Source organism: Neodiprion pinetum, chromosome 6, assembly GCF_021155775.2.
Source record: "Neodiprion pinetum isolate iyNeoPine1 chromosome 6, iyNeoPine1.2, whole genome shotgun sequence".
Lineage (NCBI taxonomy): Eukaryota > Metazoa > Arthropoda > Insecta > Hymenoptera > Diprionidae > Neodiprion > Neodiprion pinetum.
Genome location: NC_060237.1, coordinates 27,364,203 through 27,383,807, shown reverse-complemented (window position 1 = coordinate 27,383,807; position 19,605 = coordinate 27,364,203). Strand labels below are relative to the sequence as shown.

The 19,605-nt window shown below is 35.0% G+C and overlaps 4 protein-coding genes across 13 annotated transcripts; 3 read left to right on the top strand and 1 right to left on the bottom strand.

Moving 5' to 3' along the window:
• Positions 1-50: 50 nt before the first annotated feature.
• Positions 51-1,775, top strand: rtp (MORN repeat-containing protein retinophilin). 2 transcript variants are annotated; one of them, XM_046631486.2, is made up of 4 exons: positions 51-201; positions 374-563; positions 668-777; positions 956-1,775. In XM_046631486.2, the coding sequence occupies exons 1-4, from the start codon at positions 192-194 to the stop codon at positions 1,108-1,110; spliced, it is 465 nt and encodes a 154-aa protein (XP_046487442.1). In that variant the 5' UTR covers positions 51-191; the 3' UTR covers positions 1,111-1,775. The 2 variants fall into 2 exon arrangements, with proteins under 2 accessions (XP_046487442.1, XP_046487443.1); XM_046631487.2 differs by having other exon boundaries at positions 58-201; positions 377-563.
• A 192-nt stretch (positions 1,776-1,967) lies between these two features.
• fbl (pantothenate kinase 3 fbl) lies at positions 1,968-9,230 on the top strand. 7 transcript variants are annotated; one of them, XR_006883815.2, is made up of 10 exons: positions 1,968-2,823; positions 5,348-5,525; positions 6,250-6,428; positions 6,586-6,759; positions 6,832-6,999; positions 7,133-7,209; positions 7,565-7,741; positions 7,924-8,090; positions 8,468-8,581; positions 8,657-8,683. XR_006883815.2 is itself a non-coding variant. In XM_046631476.2 (10 exons), the coding sequence occupies exons 3-10, from the start codon at positions 6,252-6,254 to the stop codon at positions 8,708-8,710; spliced, it is 1,095 nt and encodes a 364-aa protein (XP_046487432.1). In that variant the 5' UTR covers positions 1,968-2,823; positions 5,348-5,525; positions 6,209-6,251; the 3' UTR covers positions 8,711-9,230. The 7 variants fall into 7 exon arrangements, 6 of the variants coding, with proteins under 6 accessions (XP_046487432.1, XP_046487430.1, XP_046487426.1 ...); XM_046631476.2 differs by having other exon boundaries at positions 6,209-6,428; positions 7,937-8,090; positions 8,657-9,230; XM_046631474.2 differs by having other exon boundaries at positions 2,268-2,823; positions 5,348-5,510; positions 7,937-8,090; positions 8,657-9,230.
• A 143-nt stretch (positions 9,231-9,373) lies between these two features.
• Gas8 (Growth arrest specific protein 8) lies at positions 9,374-15,582 on the top strand. The gene is made up of 8 exons (XM_046631464.2): positions 9,374-10,801; positions 10,886-11,103; positions 11,172-11,433; positions 11,528-11,788; positions 11,890-12,057; positions 12,144-12,230; positions 12,318-12,527; positions 12,599-15,582. The coding sequence occupies exons 1-8, from the start codon at positions 10,799-10,801 to the stop codon at positions 12,812-12,814; spliced, it is 1,425 nt and encodes a 474-aa protein (XP_046487420.1). The 5' UTR covers positions 9,374-10,798; the 3' UTR covers positions 12,815-15,582.
• LOC124221446 (galactoside 2-alpha-L-fucosyltransferase Sec1) lies at positions 12,853-17,703 on the bottom strand. 3 transcript variants are annotated; one of them, XM_046631480.2, is made up of 4 exons: positions 17,582-17,703; positions 17,269-17,497; positions 16,454-17,078; positions 12,853-16,288 (listed from the first exon to the last, which is right to left on the bottom strand). In XM_046631480.2, exons 3-4 carry the CDS (start codon positions 16,915-16,917, stop codon positions 15,748-15,750), a joined length of 1,005 nt encoding a protein of 334 aa, XP_046487436.1. In that variant the 5' UTR covers positions 16,918-17,078; positions 17,269-17,497; positions 17,582-17,703; the 3' UTR covers positions 12,853-15,747. The 3 variants fall into 3 exon arrangements, with proteins under 3 accessions (XP_046487436.1, XP_068993097.1, XP_046487435.1); XM_069136996.1 differs by having other exon boundaries at positions 17,284-17,497; XM_046631479.2 differs by having other exon boundaries at positions 17,269-17,494; positions 17,582-17,692.
• Between the last annotated feature and the right edge of the window lie 1,902 nt (positions 17,704-19,605).

The following is a 19,605-nucleotide window of genomic DNA, read 5'->3' as shown; positions in this document are numbered from 1 at the left end:
TCAGGTGGCATGGTTAAACGATAGATTTGTGTTTTCATTATATTTCTTTACAATTTTCAATAAAACTTCGTAGGTAGAGAATCTATAAAATAACAATCTGCTCCAACTATACCTAATTGAATCAGGCATTGATCTGGAGTAATTGGATTACTTGTGGAAGCCACATTTAATGTGTTTAGTGTGCCGATACAATGGTTGACGGTAAGAGGTGCCCGATATTTCGTCTGTTATATTTTTAAAAAAATTATTCCCCGTCTACAAAGTAGAACTGTAAAAAAAATATTTATATTTAAACTATTCATCATTGCCCTATCAACAAAATTTTTCACAAATTTAGAAACCTAATCTGAATATGATAGCAAAATGTATCCAGCAGGTGGTGTGGCCAAGAACGGTGCTTACAAATATGATGATGGTACAAGGTACGTTGGTGATTGGAATGGCAGGGGTTTGAAGCATGGAGCTGGATCATTGGCATTGGTTGATGGAACTCGCTATGACGGTGCCTTTCAAAATGGCTTGTGTTCTGGGCTCGGTGTTATTGTATTTCCAGATGGAGCAAAGTAAGTTTTGCTTTGATGTAAAAAATCGCTAAAAGTTTGAGTTGTTAAAAATTAGCGTACCAATTAGGTACTCAAAATTATCATCATCGTTTATCAATGTGTAGGTATGAAGGAGAATTCATGCAGGGCTGGTTTCATGGACACGGAGTATTCTGGCGCGCCGATGGCATGAAGTTTGAAGGAGAGTTTCGAGGTGGCAGAGTATGGGGACTAGGTACTCGTCTTATTTATAGAAATCTTCAGACTGGATTATTTTCCAGTATTCATAGATCATAACAGTGAATGATGGGTTGATTGCTGATAGAATAAAAGCTTTATTGCTAATGCTGACAGCGATTTATTAGCTTATTATTCAAATGCATGGTTCTAACTTGCTTTTCGTTTTTTACTAGGTCTGGTAACTTATGCCGATGGTTCACACGGCTTTCCAAGAAACGAAGGCTTTTTTCAAGATTGCAAATTAGTGCGTCGTAGACGATGTCCAGAAATTATTCAAAAAGCTCAAAAAATCTCTATGATGGCTAGAGCACAGTGTAATGCTGCATAAATTCTTGTCATAAGAATATGACTAGTTTGAAAATTTCCGGGCGTATGCAGTTCGAATGAGGACACTATATCGTCCCATCATAGAATCAAATTTACTCCTCATGAATTCAAATAAATACTTGTACTGATCGTAACTTGTGTTTCATGGGTACTTGTAAGGATATGTGTACATATAGGTATACTAATTGCATAGTCAAATATTTTCCAGTTACGTACAAGTCAATTTGTACGGTCAATAGATGGCATTCAAACATGTTATGAAAAGATATCAAAATAACCTTTCGAGCTAATAAATTGTGAAGCAGGTTTAAACTAAAAAGTGAACAAAAAAATTCAAATCATCAGTATTGCTGACTTGGATTACAATTCATCTAATCTTACACGTGGTCTAATGATCTTTGCACATCCAAGTTCATGGATAAGAGTGCTTCTTAATTTCTCAACTGGTGCACTGCTTATTGAACTATTGACATCGATGTCTACATTGACATTCGGAAAGATCACTCGTGGATTATGTGTCTTACACAATCTTATATTTTTTTTCATTTCCATGTCACCCAATTATAACCGATATTTTGACATTTGTATACTTATATATACTCTCAAGGCATGAACGCTTTGTTGTGTATACATATCTGTAATAAAGTATAGCTTACCTATCATAAATTATAGTAATGATACAAGATTAGAAAATGGAATAGATTAACAAATAAGATAATCGTTGTTTTTGTGTTTTGTCAATTATTGTTTCGTAATTGTAACATGCTTGTAAAAAATTAAGCAGTTTCCAACATTTGAAACAAAAAAGAAAAACTTTCAAGGCTTTGACAAAATTTGATAACTTGACGAAAACAGAAGTGTAGGGGTCGAAAAAAACGAAAAAAATTGACTCGGATTAACAAACAAATTTTTAGTTGCTCTAAGAATTTGTTAAATTACTTTTATTTTATCAGGATTTTGTTAATATAATTAACAATTGTAAACGTAGACTGCCAAGTTAATGATAGCATAACGAGACGAGCGACGAAATATCTTGCAATGATGTAGAATAATGAGAAGTGGTTACGAGTGGTGTAGTGCCGGATTTTTGTTTATATCATAACAAAAAAAAAAAAAAATACGACCCGCAGTTCTAAAGTTTAAACAAGGTGCCGGGGAGTGCGCATGCCTCGTAAATCACGCGGTGAGCTAGTGATGCGCACGCAGCTGATTTCGGCACTCGTATCTCACGTAACTTACGCACGCCTCGTGTATTCGTGTGGGTTTTAATGGGCGCCGGAGCAGGCACGTCGCGTTCGTCGCGTTAAGTATTCTCAATCAATTCGCTATTGGCAGCTAGCGATCCGGTGATCTGGTGACTGGCCGTCAACCAATCATGATCAAACTGAATCCTCTATCAAAATACGTTTGTGAATTGCACAGCGTTGATTGACACGTCGTATGTGTATAGTATCATATGCAGTGCTGTTACGACCTTTGGCACGACGTCAGGTGCGAGTATGTGATACGTTATACGACGCACACACATTCGTGCGAGACACGTACGCACATGTCGAGTTTCGATAGATGAAATCGGTCAAATTTGCGGAACAGATGATGAAATTTACGAAGTTGGAATACGACGACACAATATCTACTCATAAGGAAACTCTCCTTGTCGCATGCCGTACTACAGTTCTACGATATATCCCCCCGTTTCACAAAATGTATTCCGGTAAGAGAAACTCCAGTTTCAATTACATTTGCATTACGACAAGCTTAGCACCCCGATACCCACGAAACTTTTACGGTTATCAGTGCAATCCCTGACTACTAGCACTATACAGATCAACGCGTCTACGTGTTAACAAGTAAATAATCCAACATATGTATATCACTTCGCTCGGAACATGCTTGGACGGATCATTATTGTTTACTTATTTATAATCGACATGCGTTAATCGTTATTCCTTTCTAATTAATTCTCGCGTTATCGAATAAATAATTGATACTTATTACTAGTATAGTCCTTTCTTTTTTTTATTCCTACAGTTACTTCCAAAACTAAACAGTTATCTTCCAAAGTTTAGCTTTAATGAATGAAATTTTCAATCCATATATGATTTTATTTTCAATCAAAACGTTTAATAACATACATTAAGCAACACTCACATTATCATATAATTAATTCAGATTAGAATTGGAAAGTTCAAAGCCAAAATTTGTAAATGAGCGATAATCAGACCGCTCAAAATCCCAAGTCATTGAACCAACAATTCAAAATAGAATTTCTTGTAAGATGATACCTTATCTGTTATCAGAAGCTGGTGATTCGTTGCCTGTTGAACACTTCTGTCAACTTTCAAATACCTATAATATGCATCTACATTCATATTCAAGTAGGACTGGTTCTAGTGGATCAAGGCTTTCAGTTTGCTTTGAACCGTATATTTCTCAGTTATATCTCAGTCTAACTTCGAACGAAGTATAAAAATATAATCTATCTGATTTAAATTTTAAACATCTTGCTTATTTTTAAAATACTTCTTTTCGTGTAACGGTTGTTGATTGCGGGGAATGGGAGTATGGTTGTTGATTGACAAGACAGAAACATTTCTTCCCTAGATTTTGAGTCGAGTAAGACTAATTTTGGAGTGTCACACAATTACTGTTCAAATTATTTCCATTTTCCACTGTGATTTTAGTGTATATTTTAATGGTGGCATTATTTTAATCAATAATTTCTTAACGTGAGTGAATTTTTCAATGTACCATTCAAACTTGAGTTTAACTTCATCGAAAATATTCAAGCAGACAATATATAAGAAACATTCAGTATATGAGACAGTTGAGTGTATTTTCAAAAGTGAACCCAAAGTACGGTCACGTACCATTTTATCTGAATTATCACATGTACGAAATTAGCTCTGCACTCACTTTCAAATTTGAAACTAATTGAAACTATAGTTAAGATTTTTTACAAAATGATTTTTGTGCTCAGTACATAAAGTCGTGTAATGAACACACATGGTGAACACTAAATATAGTTCAAAATATTCCCTGACTTTCCCCTGACTTTCGCTGACCAAATTACAATTTTTCCCTGACTAAAAATCAAACCAATAGTGTCAATGCGAACACCTAATCAATCATGCTCCGAATCAAACGGTATTCAAAAACACGTTCATGATCTATTTAATAGTCACTGTATCGAGCACATACAAAAATAATTGTTCTTGGAATTTTTTTCTGAAAACAAAACTTTATTCGTCCTTCTCCCAATACACCGTCATAAAATTGCCTGACTAATTAAAACGTTACCTGATTAGTCACCACCATGTATTAATCTCTACTAGAAAATAACGTGTGATAATATTTTGATGTAGCTTTCACGATAGATATAATTTCTTTTTCTAATATTTTTCATGCTTATAGCCTCGGACATTTATTTTGGACATTAAACCCTGCGCACTTTGTTTACAGCGTGCGTATTTGAATTCTCATTTGTATTTGCGTACAGTATGCATAATTAAACTTTACGTAACGTGTCTGATCTTTGACCTGTTGTACACGTCTGAGCTCAGTGAATATGACACCAGGAGCCTTCCGTGCATAAAAATGTTCACAATACTCGGGACTGATCAGTTTCAGCTGAATAAAACCTGCTTGATCACATTTTCGGCTCGCCAAAGTTATAGTTTCATTTCCGCTAATATTCTATATGTGGGAGGTTCAGATCCGATTAAGTAGTGATTTATTTATGTACTATATATCTGCGCAAGCTTACAGTATCTTATCTAAAGTCGAATTCACTTTGATAAAATATCGTGAAATTGTTTTGTGACGTAGATTGTGCATTCAAGGTAATAAGTACTTTTAAGCATAAAAACTTGGTGACTAGTTTATCTATAATTACTGTTTCAAATTAATGATAACGTTTATCTACACCTACTGTCGCTAACCATGACCTTAATTTGATCTGTGAAACAAAATAACGAACTTTCACTGATTTTTTAGTGGCTTGTATTTTTTCAACGATCACATAGAAGCTACCAATTTATTTAGTATCTGTATTTCACAATCATCTCATGCAAATACCATGCTCTTGACATTAGCAGTCAATAATCTAATCATCATATTTTTGTATTCTATAGTCGTAGAAACCTTGGACCTCGTTCTCACATTCATTAGAATTTGTTCTGATTTCGTTATGTAGTAATACTTTTAGCCATTGATATCTTATTTGTCATTTGTTTCAGTAACGGAAGGAACAGCTTCTCGAAGGGTCAGGGTGAGCTGTTTATCAACTAAAAATGGGACCTCACAGCTGTAAAGATTGCTTACACGCTAGGATTATGGCGTCCAATGGATACCCTACCGCTGGTTCAGCTGCAAAGCCCCTGGTACACCACTCACCACCCTGTGAGTCAGTGAATTGTATGTGTGCCTAGACTAGCCACCTTTTAATTCGATTTTTATTTTGTATTTCGATACTAAGCATGAGCACTGCGTAGAGCTATTTTCTAGCTAAAGATAGCTAATGTCTTATTAAAGCACATTTAGAATAATAATCTCCTGTAGATGATTTGGCATCAGGTAATTACGTGAGATTAAAAAGTGATTAGGTGCTTATATACTTTGTGCGTAATGATACTGCTGTGTTCATCTATTCACGTAATACAATGCAGCGTCCGTGGTTCCTTTGTTCATAGTCCTATTTTTTATTTGTTTTTATTTTTTTTATTCTGAAAGTAATTGTACTTTTGTATAAAAAGTATCGTCATTAATTCCTAATGAATAATTCGTTTTGCTACTATTTTGCTTCAAAAACCATTCACTGGTCACATAAAAATTGAATGTATAGAGTAATTGCATAAGCAAAAAAGTGTGCGTGTTTATAATTTGTTGCAGTAATTAATATTGTTTTCAAACTTGAATGACGCAAATGTTATATTCAGAAGCCTAGTCATATATAATGAAAACTAAATTAGAAATCTGTAAGTTTTTAAGTGTTGGTAGCTAATCAATGAATAAAGTCAGTAGATAATCCCACAGCGTTGTGATTATTTAAAATACAAAATTACCATGCTCAGTAACTATTTGCTTTGGTCTGACTTTAGCCGGGGACGTCCAACCTTATTGTTTTATACGTCATTTACAGCAATGCCGTGGTTTGGGATGGATATTGGTGGAACCTTGTCTAAATTAGTGTACTTTGAACCTAAGGATAGAACCAGGGATGAAGCTGATGCTGAAGTAGAAACCTTGAAAAATATTCGACGATATCTTGTTAAAAATTCATCTTATGGAAAAACTGGCCATCGAGATACCCACTTGCAGGTAAGTAAAAATCAGTCTCTTATTATACGACTTATGTTTTGGCTAAATGTCTTAGATTTCTCAAAATGGAATGTACTAATTGTTTCAATTTACGGCTTTCACAATTCTCAATTTCTTAGGCATACTTTAAGTATCTCAATTACGTGTTTTCTTTCAGATGGATAATGTCAGCATAAGGGGTAGACGGGGTACTTTACATTTTATAAGATTTCCCACTAGTGAAATGGGAAACTTTCTAGCACTAGCCAAATCAAAAGGAATGGCTAATCTGGTTACGACAGTCTGTGCTACTGGCGGAGGTGCTTTCAAATTTGAAGAAAATTTTAAACGGGTAAGATTAAAATTAGTCCGCCAAAAATACTAATGACCTCCAATATTTAATGATGTTTTCAACATATTTCAGGAAGTTAATATGAGTTTAGCCAAGTTTGATGAGCTAGATAGTTTGATAAGGGGTATGTTGTACATCGAAACAACAAATCCCCATGAATGTTACTACTGGTTACATCCGACATGTGACATTAGGTGTCGAAAAGTACCTTTCGACTTTTCTGAACCTTATCCATTTTTGGTAAGTCTAAACACAATGGAAATATGTGCGTAATTTTTATTTTATTCATTCCGTTCCAGCAACAATAACAAGAAAAAAAAATGTATGTACCTCAAGAACAGGATCTTTCACATGCATTCTATTTCCTTTCCAGGTTGTTAACGTTGGATCTGGTGTGAGTGTATTAGCAGTTTATGGTCCCAATAGTTATAAAAGGATATCAGGAACAAGGTATTACCAATTAAACTATGTTTTCAAATGGTGAACGTTACAGTAATAGTACAGTAATTTTCATTAAGGCCTGTCCATTCCGGCTAACTTGTTCTTGGTCCGAAACAAAATGCAAGTTCGATTCTACACGAATGATGTGAAAATGACTGGCAATGAAGTTGACGTGAGAGAATGGGACACATTGTCACATAATTCGTATAGATACGAATCTGTATTTTGCTTTGGGTTGAAAACAAGGTAGCTGGAAGGGGAGGGCATCAATGAACATTATTATACAAAGATTTTTCACTTCAACGCAATTATTAAAAAGAAAATAAAAAATTGATTCTAGTATAATTCTTCTTTTGTGTCCCAGCTTAGGTGGTGGCACGTTTTTGGGTCTGTGCTGTTTACTCACTGGATGTAACACGTTTGAAGAGGCTATCGATCTTGCAACTGGAGGAGATAACACGAGAGTAGACAAATTAATTAAAGACATCTATGGTGGAGATTACGACCGTTTTGGACTCCCGGGAGATTTAGTTGCCAGCAGGTCAGTTTGTTGTTAATTAAGGAGAAAATAAATTATAAAACCTCGTTCTTCATGTATCGCTTTTGATATCAAACAATCATCATGTATATAGACTGCAATATTATCATACTTTCTCTAATAGTATGCTGAATAATTTATGTCTCGCTTAATGACCTTTCAATCTTCTATTTATCTAACTGTAGACTGTATGTCAAGTTTTCTCGGTGTGTACAGTTTCGGGCAGATGAATTCCAAGGAACGACGAAATGCTGTCTCCAAAGAAGATCTTGCGCGCGCCACGCTTGTAACAATTACCAACAACATCGGCTCGATCGCCCGCATGTGTGCTGTCAATGAAAAAATTGATAGGGTAATTTATGTTCTACTGGTCATTATTCTTTACTTTACAATCGCGGATTTTGATATCAATCGTTTGTTACCAATTTTCTACCATTGGGTAGAATAAAACATGTCGAAGAACAACTTTTTTTCACTAACTGCCATCTAACCTAGGTGTACATTTTATTCGACTAATTATTAAAAATAGTTATCCTAAAGAAATCAGAAGGCAGGAAATTATTAATTATAACTATTTCAGTATTTGTCAAGTGTGTTTGTCGCCACAGCGACCATTATATCTTTTATGGCTGATTTGGTTAAATTTCGTTTTAACCCTACAATCCACGTGAAGGCCCGATTTGTCTGCATATCGAAGCTGAAATAATTGCATTACTATTATTCCAACAGGTTGTATTTGTTGGTAATTTTTTGAGGGTAAACCCAATCTCGATGAAACTGTTAGCATCTGCTATGGATTATTGGTCAAAGGATACCATGAAGGCATTGTTTTTAGAACATGAGGTGAGCACATTGAAGCTTAGACGGAACCATTCCAGCATGTAATGCATATTTTATATGAATATATTGTCATTACAGGGATACTTCGGAGCAGTTGGTTGTTTATTACAATTTAATGGCAATACAAGTTAATCATGTCCTCCGGTCCGTGCCGTTACGTGAAGCATTCCCATGAAGATCAAATCTTGATAACTATTGCGTCTGGTCGCATGTTAACGAAGATTTGTAGATGATTTCTATTTATCGAATTTAGCCTTTTAATAATAATCTAAAGTCCGTAAGCAGAAATCAGTATTTTACTATTATTTATTTTTGTTATCGTTCTTACTTTATTTTAGGGCTCTCTACACGTTCACGAATATGTATATATGTATAATATATGCGCAAATTGAGTAAAGAAAAACGTGCCACGCTATTCGATTTGCAGTCACAGCCCATTGTTGACTTATCACAAAACTAGCAGATTTCATATAATTATTAATAATACAGTCTGTGGTTTCGAATCAATGGCTGCGCTTTCCTTTGTTCATTCTGTACACGTATCAAGTTTATATTATACAATCGTATTGGATAAAATTTTCAACATGTATTCATAAAAGAGATAAAAAAAAAAAAAAAACCATCATAGAACGTCCAAGGCTCAGGGCACAAATGTTTTAGTAATACAAAATCAGTTGTTGGACCAAACTGTACGTGAAAAGTGAAGAATTATTTATCACAATATTTTACAAAATAACTTACTTAATATTATTTTTAAGTTGTTGAATGATATTTGCAAGCTGTCGATGCTATATCTGAGTTTCTCGTACAATATTTGAAGAACTGGAAATATAGCTTGAATTATGAACTGATAATTCTTGCAAAAAATCGTAACTTACTGATAATGAATTTTGTCGTAATACTGATACGTAAGATATTGTACAGATTATGTAGAACATTTTTAAAAAATTCAATCTTATACTAACTCGTATTTTATTAGGTCTGGGAATAGTCGTTCTTGCATAATATTATATACAAAAGTAGTTCAATACTGTTTTCTTTTCATTTTGATAGTTTTATATAACGGGATACGTGTTGGTGAATTTTAATATGCATTACATTACACCTACATTACACCATATAAGACAATATTTAGGTAACGCGAATTGAATTGCTTGAGGCTCTAGCTGGGATATACTTGCTCTGCCTTAATTATCTGTTATTACACTGTTGAAATATGTACGTATCGTATGTACGTCGTTGATAAATCTCGACGCGTTATTGTATTTTATTTTCACTATATATGCGTGATAGTAATAAGCCTAACAAACTATAAGATTAGCAAAATTGTGTTACGCTTTCTCAGAGAAAGACTTTAGATAAATTGTATGTTTATACGAGTGTCACGAATCGATTGTTTACCTTTTTTGATCAATGAACCGGAGAAATTTATTAAATTATTGTCAGTACCAACCATAACGAATTTCGAGTTATTAAAATAGATGTAAATTACTTACTTCTTTTTTAAACGATCGTTTAGTTTCTGATATCATGTGAAAAGGGATTACAGCATATTTTATCTATTTAACTATAACTATGGGCTGCAGCTGGTACATTTGGAAAATAAGTAAAAGATCTCGCATCCTCCGTTCGCGCTATTATCGTTCATTATTCAAATCATTTTCAGTTGTCACTACATGTTCTGCCAATAAGATAGACATTGTTGTGAGTTATGATTTGTGAAACTGTTTCATTTATGTTTATAGTCAAATTGATTGAAAAAAAATTATTGAGTATACCTGTAATCTGTAATCTTATTTACAAGTAAACCCTAGAGAATTTTAATAGACAATTTGTAAAACATGTATAGTTATTGTCTATCTATTCCAAATTTGTTCATCTTTATTCAAATGATATTCTTTGCTAATACTAAATTGTCGATTCCAATTTTAAAAGCAACCAGTGGAGGCAACAGGTGTTTTTATCTATATATTCTTTCTATACTTGACGTTGCTTGGTAACCATAGACAAACAGTATGGCAACATTCTGAAGTTTGGTATTTTCATTGCTTTCAAAAGTTTTGAATTTTCGAATAACTTTACATCAGTATTCAATGATTGAATAATTGAATAGGTGTACGTACTACACTATCTCATTAAAGAAAAATTTATCGCAAACTATACATTGGAGTACAACTAAAGAAAGTATTGTCAACGTCTTTGTAAAAATTCACTAGCACAATGGTAAGGTTTAAAAATGATCCGTCAACTTATATGTTTTCTGTCAATGCCAATTTTATTAGTAAAAAATATCACTTTTTCTTATAGGGTCCTAAGAAAGGAAGAGGGAAAAAAATGGAATCTGTCGAAGGTGTAGATACATCGAAAATGAATAGAGAGCAGCTGGAAGTCTATTCGCATAAAATTTTGGAAGAAATGGAAAGGGAACGCGAAGAAAGAAATTTCTTTCAGCTAGAGCGTGACAAGCTGAGAACATTTTGGGAAATTACACGACACCAACTAGATGAAGCTCGTGCAACTATTAGGTAGTGTAAAAACGGAATAATACTTACTAATTCTTTGTCAAGAATCTTATGCAATGATATTTACGTAGAAATAAGGAACGTGAAAAAGAAGAATTAATTGAAAAGCACGAAGCTGAACTAAAGTTGTATAAGCAAAAAGTGAAACACTTGATGTATGAGCATCAAAGTAATTTGTCCGAAACCAAGGCTGAGCATATGGTTGCGCTCAAAATGGCTCAAGATGATCACATTTTGCAAGAAAATGAACTTATCAAAGATAAAAAGGAGCTCAAAAGAATGCGCAAAGAGCAAGAAATGGCACAAGTAGATGAAATACGCGAACTGAAACTGGTGCGTAGTAACGTAGTCTTTTATAAATTAGAATTTACCTTTCACCCATATTAATATAAGATTATATGATTATGTTCTTTCCCTCACTTAATAGGCAAATGCAGAGGAAATGAGTAACATGATGAAGAAGTTTGAGGCAGAAGCAATCGAACTGGAGCAAAAGTATGAGCATAAATTAGCCGATCAATACGAATCGCTGACATTGAAACATCGAATGGAAATAACTGAAGTAGAGGAAAGGAAAAACAAACAAATTGCGGATTTGATAAAAAATCATGAAAGATCATTTGCTGAAATGAAGAATTACTATAATGATATCACACTAAATAACTTGTCTCTAATTCGAAGCATGAAGGTGAATGGGATATGACCTGAAGTCAGATTTATTCGGTACTGTGATACACCCATCATTTACTCTTGAGAAAGTCAATTGATCCTTATATTTTAATCTGCTAGGAACAAATGGAAGTGATGAAAAATCACGAAGAGCGAATGAAAAAGCAGGTACGAGAATTGTCGATCGATAACAAAAAACTCCAGGCAGATCTGAAAATTGCTCAGGAACAAGTATCAGAATATAGTCGACAACTTCTGAATTACACCAAGGACAAAACGTGTTTGGCAGTGGGTGTTGGGGTTTATTCATTAATGCCAATTATCCAATGGCAGTTCACTGTTTTCACTTATTTATGTATTTTTGTTTGTATTAGAACACCAAGAAACGATTGACTGAAGCTGTGAAGTCACTAGAAAACCTGAAATGGGAGAACGAAGTGCTTGAGCTGCGATTCGAAAAGGTGACTAGCAAAATATGCATCCGAGTGCATCACCTGAAACTATCTCATAGGATTTTACTAACTGTGCACATTTTTCGTTTTTTGTAGTGTCAAGGTGAGCGTGATGAACTTCATTCCAGGTTCGTCTCAGCGATTTTAGAACTTCAGCAAAAGACTGGGCTGAAAAACGTCCTCCTCGAGAAAAAGTTACAGAAACTTTCTGACTTGCTGGAACAGCGAGAGGTCCAAATAAGTGAAGTGTTAGCTGCTGCTCAGTTAGATCCAGCGACTATTTTGAGCGTCAATCAGAAACTGGAAGTAAGTGTGACTATTCTGCCCTGTTATTTGAATACTTCAATTATCACTTAATAACTATTTTATTCTACCAGGAATTGTTAAATCGTAAAAACACAGCCATTCAAGATCTTCAAGTGGAATTAGCAAGAGTTTGCAAAGCACATGACGATCTTTTAGTGACGTGCCAAAGCAAATTACAGGAATATGGAATACCAGAATCTGGGATCAGCTTTCAGCCCATCAGAACCAAAGTCTTAGGTGCAAAAATGAGTCTTGTTTCTACCTCAGTTGTGTCTAATAATAGATGAGACATTAGACTGTATATAATATAAACTTTCGTACAAGGTCGTGTAAATAAAACATCAGCGTATATAAAACACGCAGTTGTCAACGTCCATACTATTAACCTTCTTGAAATATCGATCAGTACTACCCTGAGCATAAGTATGTATTTGCCATCAATGGCTATGTGAACAAAAATTTTTGTAGATGTGGGTTGAAAAATTGAATTTCCTTCGATGCACATACAATACTTTTATTCCAGAATACGGTAAACGATCGTCAGAAACAGATACATCTATTATCCTCAAATATTAGATAAATTTATCACAGAGGATGTACAATATGTATATATATATATTTATGTATATTTATATAGGTATATGCGTGTGTGTATGCGTCATATAGATTAACGTGACATGTCCCCTGAAATGATGAGGCATACATTAAATTTTAAAAAAATCATATTTTTGTCAATATATTTTCCATTGTTTTCCTCATGTCTGCAAAACGAGAAGAGTTTTTTTTAATTGATGTTGTCGGTAGAAATAAACAATAACATTGAAAGATTTGAATTACTAAAGCCTTATGATTCGTCGGAACAAACATGCGCCACAAATTTTATAAGGTTTTACCATACATATACATACCTATTCGTGTATGAGTACAAATACGGCAATGTATGCGCTTTCAAATATACACTATAGACGTGTACATGGATGGTAGTTTAGGTTTTTGCTGAATTTTAGTATAGATATTTTTGCGCGCGCGCGTGTGTGTGTGTGTCTTGTTTGTGTATTAGACATTTACTATTCTAAGTTTAATATTATTTTAAGTCAAATACGTCAGGTCACAGTTTATTAAATTTGAAACATTTATCAAGGCAGGACACAGATAAAACACTTCTCTGCGTATATAAGTTGAGAATTGGATCTTCCTTTTCTGAAATTTGAATGTATGTACGATATTTTTTCTCACAGGCCTCAATGGTTACAATAAACAATTATCAAGCTCTTTTGCAATTTTATGTATGTACTAATGAGGGTACATATTACAGATTTCAGATGAATCTCAAAATAAAGATGTGTTTTATAGTTTTCCTGCATTACGAATATATATATATATATATATATACATATATATATTTCTTCATAAATATCGTATTTTTGTTATTTTATATTTGTAAAGATATAATTTTATATAATAATATATAGTAATAATTTTGGCACAATAAGAAATAGAATCACAGATGAAATCATTGTACATCATGAGAGTGGTAGATGAATAGAATTGTACCGAATGTTGAAAGCAGACATAGTCCAGTAATAATTGCCTACAAATGTAATATAGTTTTCAATACTCCACGCCAATTCCAGACTTTCATACTTTCCGTATCATAGGGATTATAATATTAAGATTCACGGTTGAAAATTTCTTTCTCTAAGAAAACAACATGACTTAAAAACTAAGAAACTCCTTCATGCAGAAAAGATTAAATTAAAGCACCACAGTACGTTACAAAATGTTATCCATAATAATTTGACTTACTTTGGCAAATACGTTTTTCAACCTATCACAAATGCCATAATATTTAATAGAAGATAATATAGAGTGATAGATTTTCTTTTCCCGCACTTTTTATACTTTCATGTAGCAAATACATAGTAATTATCTGTGTATATAATATATATAAGATATAATATATATAATAGTCTCATTCCTCACGCCTGCTTCCAACAACTCGTTTTGTACAACATGTTACGATACTAAAGCTACATAGAAATGCTATGGATTTTGTTCTACATTACAACTTCAAAATAGCTACGCAAAAGCTAAAAACAGAAACTTACAGGGTACAAATTACATGGATCTTGGTATTAATATCCTAATCATTTGGTACTTTACTGAAAAAAGAATAAAAAGTTTTTACTCACAGGGCTTCCATATTTTTCGTTCAACTATTTTCACGTAAATCCTAATGTAGAAAAAATAATTATATGTTTAATATTAAATATATTATGGTCCATTGATCCTTTGTTATATATTTTGCTTTCAATTTTTTTTTCTAACAAAAAATATTTTTAATTCAGGTTACTTTGATTTTTAACAGGAGGAATAAAAAAAAAATCAAATAATTTCTTTGTTTTCGTAGAAAGGTTCGAAATTTTGTTAACTGGTTCACAAAATTGTGTCATCAGGGTACCATTTTTTAAAATTAAGCCCTGTTTATGCATACCCCTTACATCTATTTTATGTGTATTAATATGTGTGTATATACATATATATGTATATATTATATATTTTTGAACATGAATTACCTTCACTAGAAATTTAGCTACCTATTGACTGTACTACGCCAATGAATATACTTCCATGATTGTTGTACAGAGAGGACATTAAATGCTATATTGGTCTGGTATTGAAAAGGCTTGTAGAAAAACTAATAGTATAGGGATTTACTATTGTTGAGCTAAGTAATATCTTATCAGAACCCAACATCCGAATCTGCTATTGCATCTAAATATTGATAAATTGATATTAAAAATATTCAAAAACGTCATCATACTGAAAAGTTGAAAGGACAAAAGTTCTGAGATCTATATTGAATTAAGTGATATAATGACTAGTATTTTACCGAGATGTTATTACATGGAAACAAAACGATATTTAAAAGGTTTATTTGGCCATTTCAATTGAATAGATTATTTCACATCCCTGAAACTGCATACACAGTCGATTACCAACTGTCAGTATTTTCGTTTGCAAAATATTAAAATATTTAAAAAAGCTTATTTGATTAGTGAAAAAATTGTTTCATTTTATATACCAGATAAGTAATTTTTCTTTACCCGATAGTTTATTAAAAAAATATATGAATATTTCCAAGTCTTAATTACCATGGCTTGATGTACAGCTTCAGTAAATCTTATGGTACAGGGATGTGAAAAGTTTTGATTTTGTTCTATCCCATAACTCTCCAATTTGGCAACACTTCAGCCATGAGTGTAGAAAAATATTCAGTCACGTTAAAAACTACTGTTTCACCAGCAGCTAATATCGCACCCCAGGAGCCGTAAGTACCGTAGTCAATAATACTGTGATTACATGACGATAAAATAGCAAGATCTTTGCCAGGTCCTTTCTCATCCGGTTCAGAAATAAAATTGATCTTGCTTTTCTTTCTTTTCAGATTATACTTGCACCAGCCAATATTATCGCTGGCCACAATAAACACGACATTCCTATACTTTCTCTCATAATGGTCCATTGCAGCATGATAAAAACTTACCGGTGCTGCACGAACCTTTCGTGTCTTCCATAAATAATCTATATAGTCCGTTCTCCTTACATGGATACCAACAAACGTTGGATCAGACAAATTATGTTGTTGCGCAGCTTCTTTCAGCACGATCTCAGCATTCATACGAAGTTTGGGTTTGAAAGTAAATTCTCGGCGGACATCTTCCAGCCAGTCGAGCACGATTGACCAGTGTGCAGCGTACCTAGAAAAATCTCAGGTGAGTTTGAACAGTTTTTTTTGAAAGAAGTCAGTAGCATTTCTTCTAACAGATGAAAAGAAGTTCAGTTCGAAATACGTTTAGAAAATTCATTTGGAGTACATAAAACGATGATTTTCCACCAAGTACTAGTTTTACACTCGAGCTTACTTTGGTAATATAATACTTTGTTCGGTACTGTTCCACTGATCTAATGAATTCACGACTTGGCCGCCATCTAAAGTGCATTGACCAATGTAGCTTAACGGAGGTATGCTGAGGTGCTCAAAGTGTTCTTCAAGAGTTTTGAGAATACATCTTGGCATGAATGCTTCGAGGCCAGTTCTTCTGGCTATGGCCCAGACAGAGGCGTATTCCCATATTTGATTTCCCAGTCTTCCTGCTTGTACAGCCGATACGATTCCATACTTGGGGCATTGGTTCTTCCACTCAACAGGAATACGAACGTTCTTCAGATTTGTGTGGCACAAAGGCTGCTCATACTCAGAAAACTTTATCCTCCTTATGCGAGGGTTTGACGAATACATGGGAAACAGGAAGACGTGAATTCCCAGGACCACTATCAGGGCCAGTACTATCGCACTAGCCAATACATGTTGCTGAGCGTGGCTCATTATATGCTTTTCTAATAAACTACTCTGTCGCTAATTTCTCATTAAATTTTCCTTCTTCTTTATGTTCCTCTCTCACTCCCTCTGTTCACCCTCTTTTAAATTCAGTCCGGCATCTTGAAGCTATTGGCATCCAGCATTCTCCAATACAATTTGAAGAATATCTAAAACAGAAAAACTGCATGTAAGCCAGCGTCATGAATATATTATCAATTGCACAAAAAATATGTGCATTTATATTGAGTTAAAATTGAGAAAGTAAAAAACGCGTTAAAATGATACCAGCGATCAGCAGTCTTGAACAATGATTAATACAGCGGAAATATAACATTCATTGTCCAAACTGTAAAGTACCTGTGTATACAGTACCGAGTATTGCGCTTTCGTAGTATCTGCCGGTAAACAGGACTTCGAACCCTCCGTACTTGAATACACCGTTGTGTAAATTACTCTCACACAAATTAATCGTGACGGCTAGCATGTTTTGGTGATAAACAGAACTCCGTGACGTTGCAGAATTTTGACGTTGTTATTATAATTATGACGGTACGTGTTGCTCTGCTTTCCAATCGGTCTTCTTCTACTGGAATATGTTACGGTATATTATACGGTTAAGTCGGGTCAATTCATGGCTGACTATTAAAATTAGTAATGAATATTCGTTTACTTTGCTAAATTCCGGTTCTCGACTACAAACTACCACTCCCTACGCCTATCTCCTATCCGCCTAGACAACTACGCGAAAGCTCAGCTCAGGGGTGAATTTCCATCGCCGTGGATGTGTTCCTGGTTCTGACGTCATACGCCCCCGCCCGCGCCCTAAGCACGGTCGAACGAGGTGATGCAATATGCATCCGCGAGAAATTTGCGCGGGTTTTATCGACATCAAGTAAAAACAGTCGAAATTGCGTATCTGCCGTCGGTATCCCGTTATTTCCATAGGCGTGCAGTACCGGGACAAGGGTTGGTCGATGTCCTCCAACTGGTATTGTGGATTTCGGGTACGGGTTCCAATATGTTGCGCCGGCTAATGTCATATTATCAGCGCACCATGACGCGAGATATTGGTGTCGCTATTTATGCAAGCTGTAAAACTTTGTGACTCACAGGATTTCGGTGTTTCTTATGGTCCGTATCACGTATCCTTGAAAAATTTATGCATAGCACAAAGCTTCCTTTTTTTCGCGCCTAAAACTGTTCGTCTCAGAATTGATTTCCATGACCATTTCTGGACTAATGGAACCCCCAGGAACTCAGAAAACGCGGCGAAAAGAGCGTGGGATCAACAGGAGAGAAGTTACGAAGGAAAAAGCACCTGCTGAAAAATGTCGAAAACACAGGTTCTCGTTTTTTGGCTGCAACTTTTTATGCGTTGATCGCAGCGTATTGGGACTGCGCCCAATCGATTTCTCTCGCGAAATTACGTCCGATCAGTGCTACAATTAATTGATTCCTGCACTTTTCAAAATTGCGAAAATTTTCGCCAAAAATGGAAAGGGGTTAGCCTTACTTTTTTTTTTGGCAAAAAACTTTTGGTCTTAGGTTCGATTTAAACGACCCTTATCTGACCAATTGGACCCTCAGGAACTCAGAAATCGCAGCGAAAAGAGCGTAGGACCAACAGGAGAGAAGTTACGAAGGAAAAAGCACCTGCTGAAAAATGTCGAAAATCCAGGTTCTCGTTTTTCGGCTGTAACTTTTTAAACGATGCTCGCAGCGTATTGGGACTGCGCCCAATCGGTTTCTCTCGCAAAATTACGTCCGATCGGTGCTACAGTTAATTGATTCCAGCACTTTTCAAAATCGCGAAAATTTTCGCCAAAAATGGAAAGGGGTTAGCCTTACTTTTTTTTTTGGCAGAAAACTTTTGGTCTCAGATTCGATTTAAACGACCCTTATCTCACCATTTGGACCCTCAGGAACTCAGAAATCGCAGCGAAAAGAGCGTAGGACCAACAGGAGAGAAATGGCGAGCGAAAAAGCACCTGCTGAAAAATGTCGAAAATCCAGGTTCTCGTTTTTCGGCTGTAACTTTTTATACGTTGCTCGCAGCGTATTGGGACTGCGACCAATCGATTTCTCTCGCAAAATTACGTCCGATCAGTGCTATAGCTAATTGATTCCAGTACTTTTCAAAATCGCGAAAATTTTCGCCAAAAATGCAAAGGGGTTAGCCTTACTTTTTTTTTTGGCAAAAAACTTTTGGTCCCAGATTCGATTTGAACGACCCTTATCTGACCAATTGGACCCTCAGGAACTCAGAAATCGCAGCGAAAAGAGCGTGGGATCAACAGGAGAGAAGTTACGAAGGAAAAAGCACCTGCTGAAAAATGTCGAAAATCCAGGTTCTCGTTTTTCGGCTGTAACTTTTTATACGTTGCTCGCAGCGTTTTGGGACTGCGCTCAATCGATTTCTCTCGCAAAATTACGTCCGATCAGTGCTACAATTAATTGATTCCAGCACTTTTCAAAATCGCGAAAATTTTCGCCAAAAATGGAAAGGGGTTAGCCTTACTTTTTTTTTTGGCAGAAAACTTTTGGTCTCAGATTCGATTTAAACGACCCTTATCTCACCAATTGGACCCTCAGGAACTCAGAAATCGCAGCGAAAAGAGCGTAGGACCAACAGGAGAGAAATGGCGAGCGAAAAAGCACCTGCTGAAAAATGTCGAAAATCCAGGTTCTCGTTTT

Bases quoted from the DNA above. Each gene is read 5' to 3' on its own strand.
- rtp (XM_046631486.2), top strand. The intron at 564-667 runs GTAAGTTTTGCT...ATCAATGTGTAG, and splicing joins GTATTTCCAGATGGAGCAAA to GTATGAAGGAGAATTCATGC. The intron at 778-955 runs GTACTCGTCTTA...GTTTTTTACTAG, and splicing joins TGGCAGAGTATGGGGACTAG to GTCTGGTAACTTATGCCGAT.
- fbl (XM_046631470.2), top strand. From the start codon at position 5,402: ATGGGACCTCACAGCTGTAAAGATTGCTTACACGCTAGGATTATGGCG. The intron at 6,429-6,585 runs GTAAGTAAAAAT...GTTTTCTTTCAG, and splicing joins ATCGAGATACCCACTTGCAG to ATGGATAATGTCAGCATAAG. The intron at 6,760-6,831 runs GTAAGATTAAAA...AACATATTTCAG, and splicing joins TTGAAGAAAATTTTAAACGG to GAAGTTAATATGAGTTTAGC.
- Gas8 (XM_046631464.2), top strand. The intron at 11,434-11,527 runs GTGCGTAGTAAC...CTCACTTAATAG, and splicing joins AAATACGCGAACTGAAACTG to GCAAATGCAGAGGAAATGAG. The intron at 12,058-12,143 runs GTGGGTGTTGGG...TGTTTGTATTAG, and splicing joins AGGACAAAACGTGTTTGGCA to AACACCAAGAAACGATTGAC.
- LOC124221446 (XM_046631480.2), bottom strand. From the start codon at position 16,917: ATGAGCCACGCTCAGCAACATGTATTGGCTAGTGCGATAGTACTGGCC. The intron at 16,289-16,453 runs GTAAGCTCGAGT...AGATTTTTCTAG, and splicing joins CAAAGTATTATATTACCAAA to GTACGCTGCACACTGGTCAA.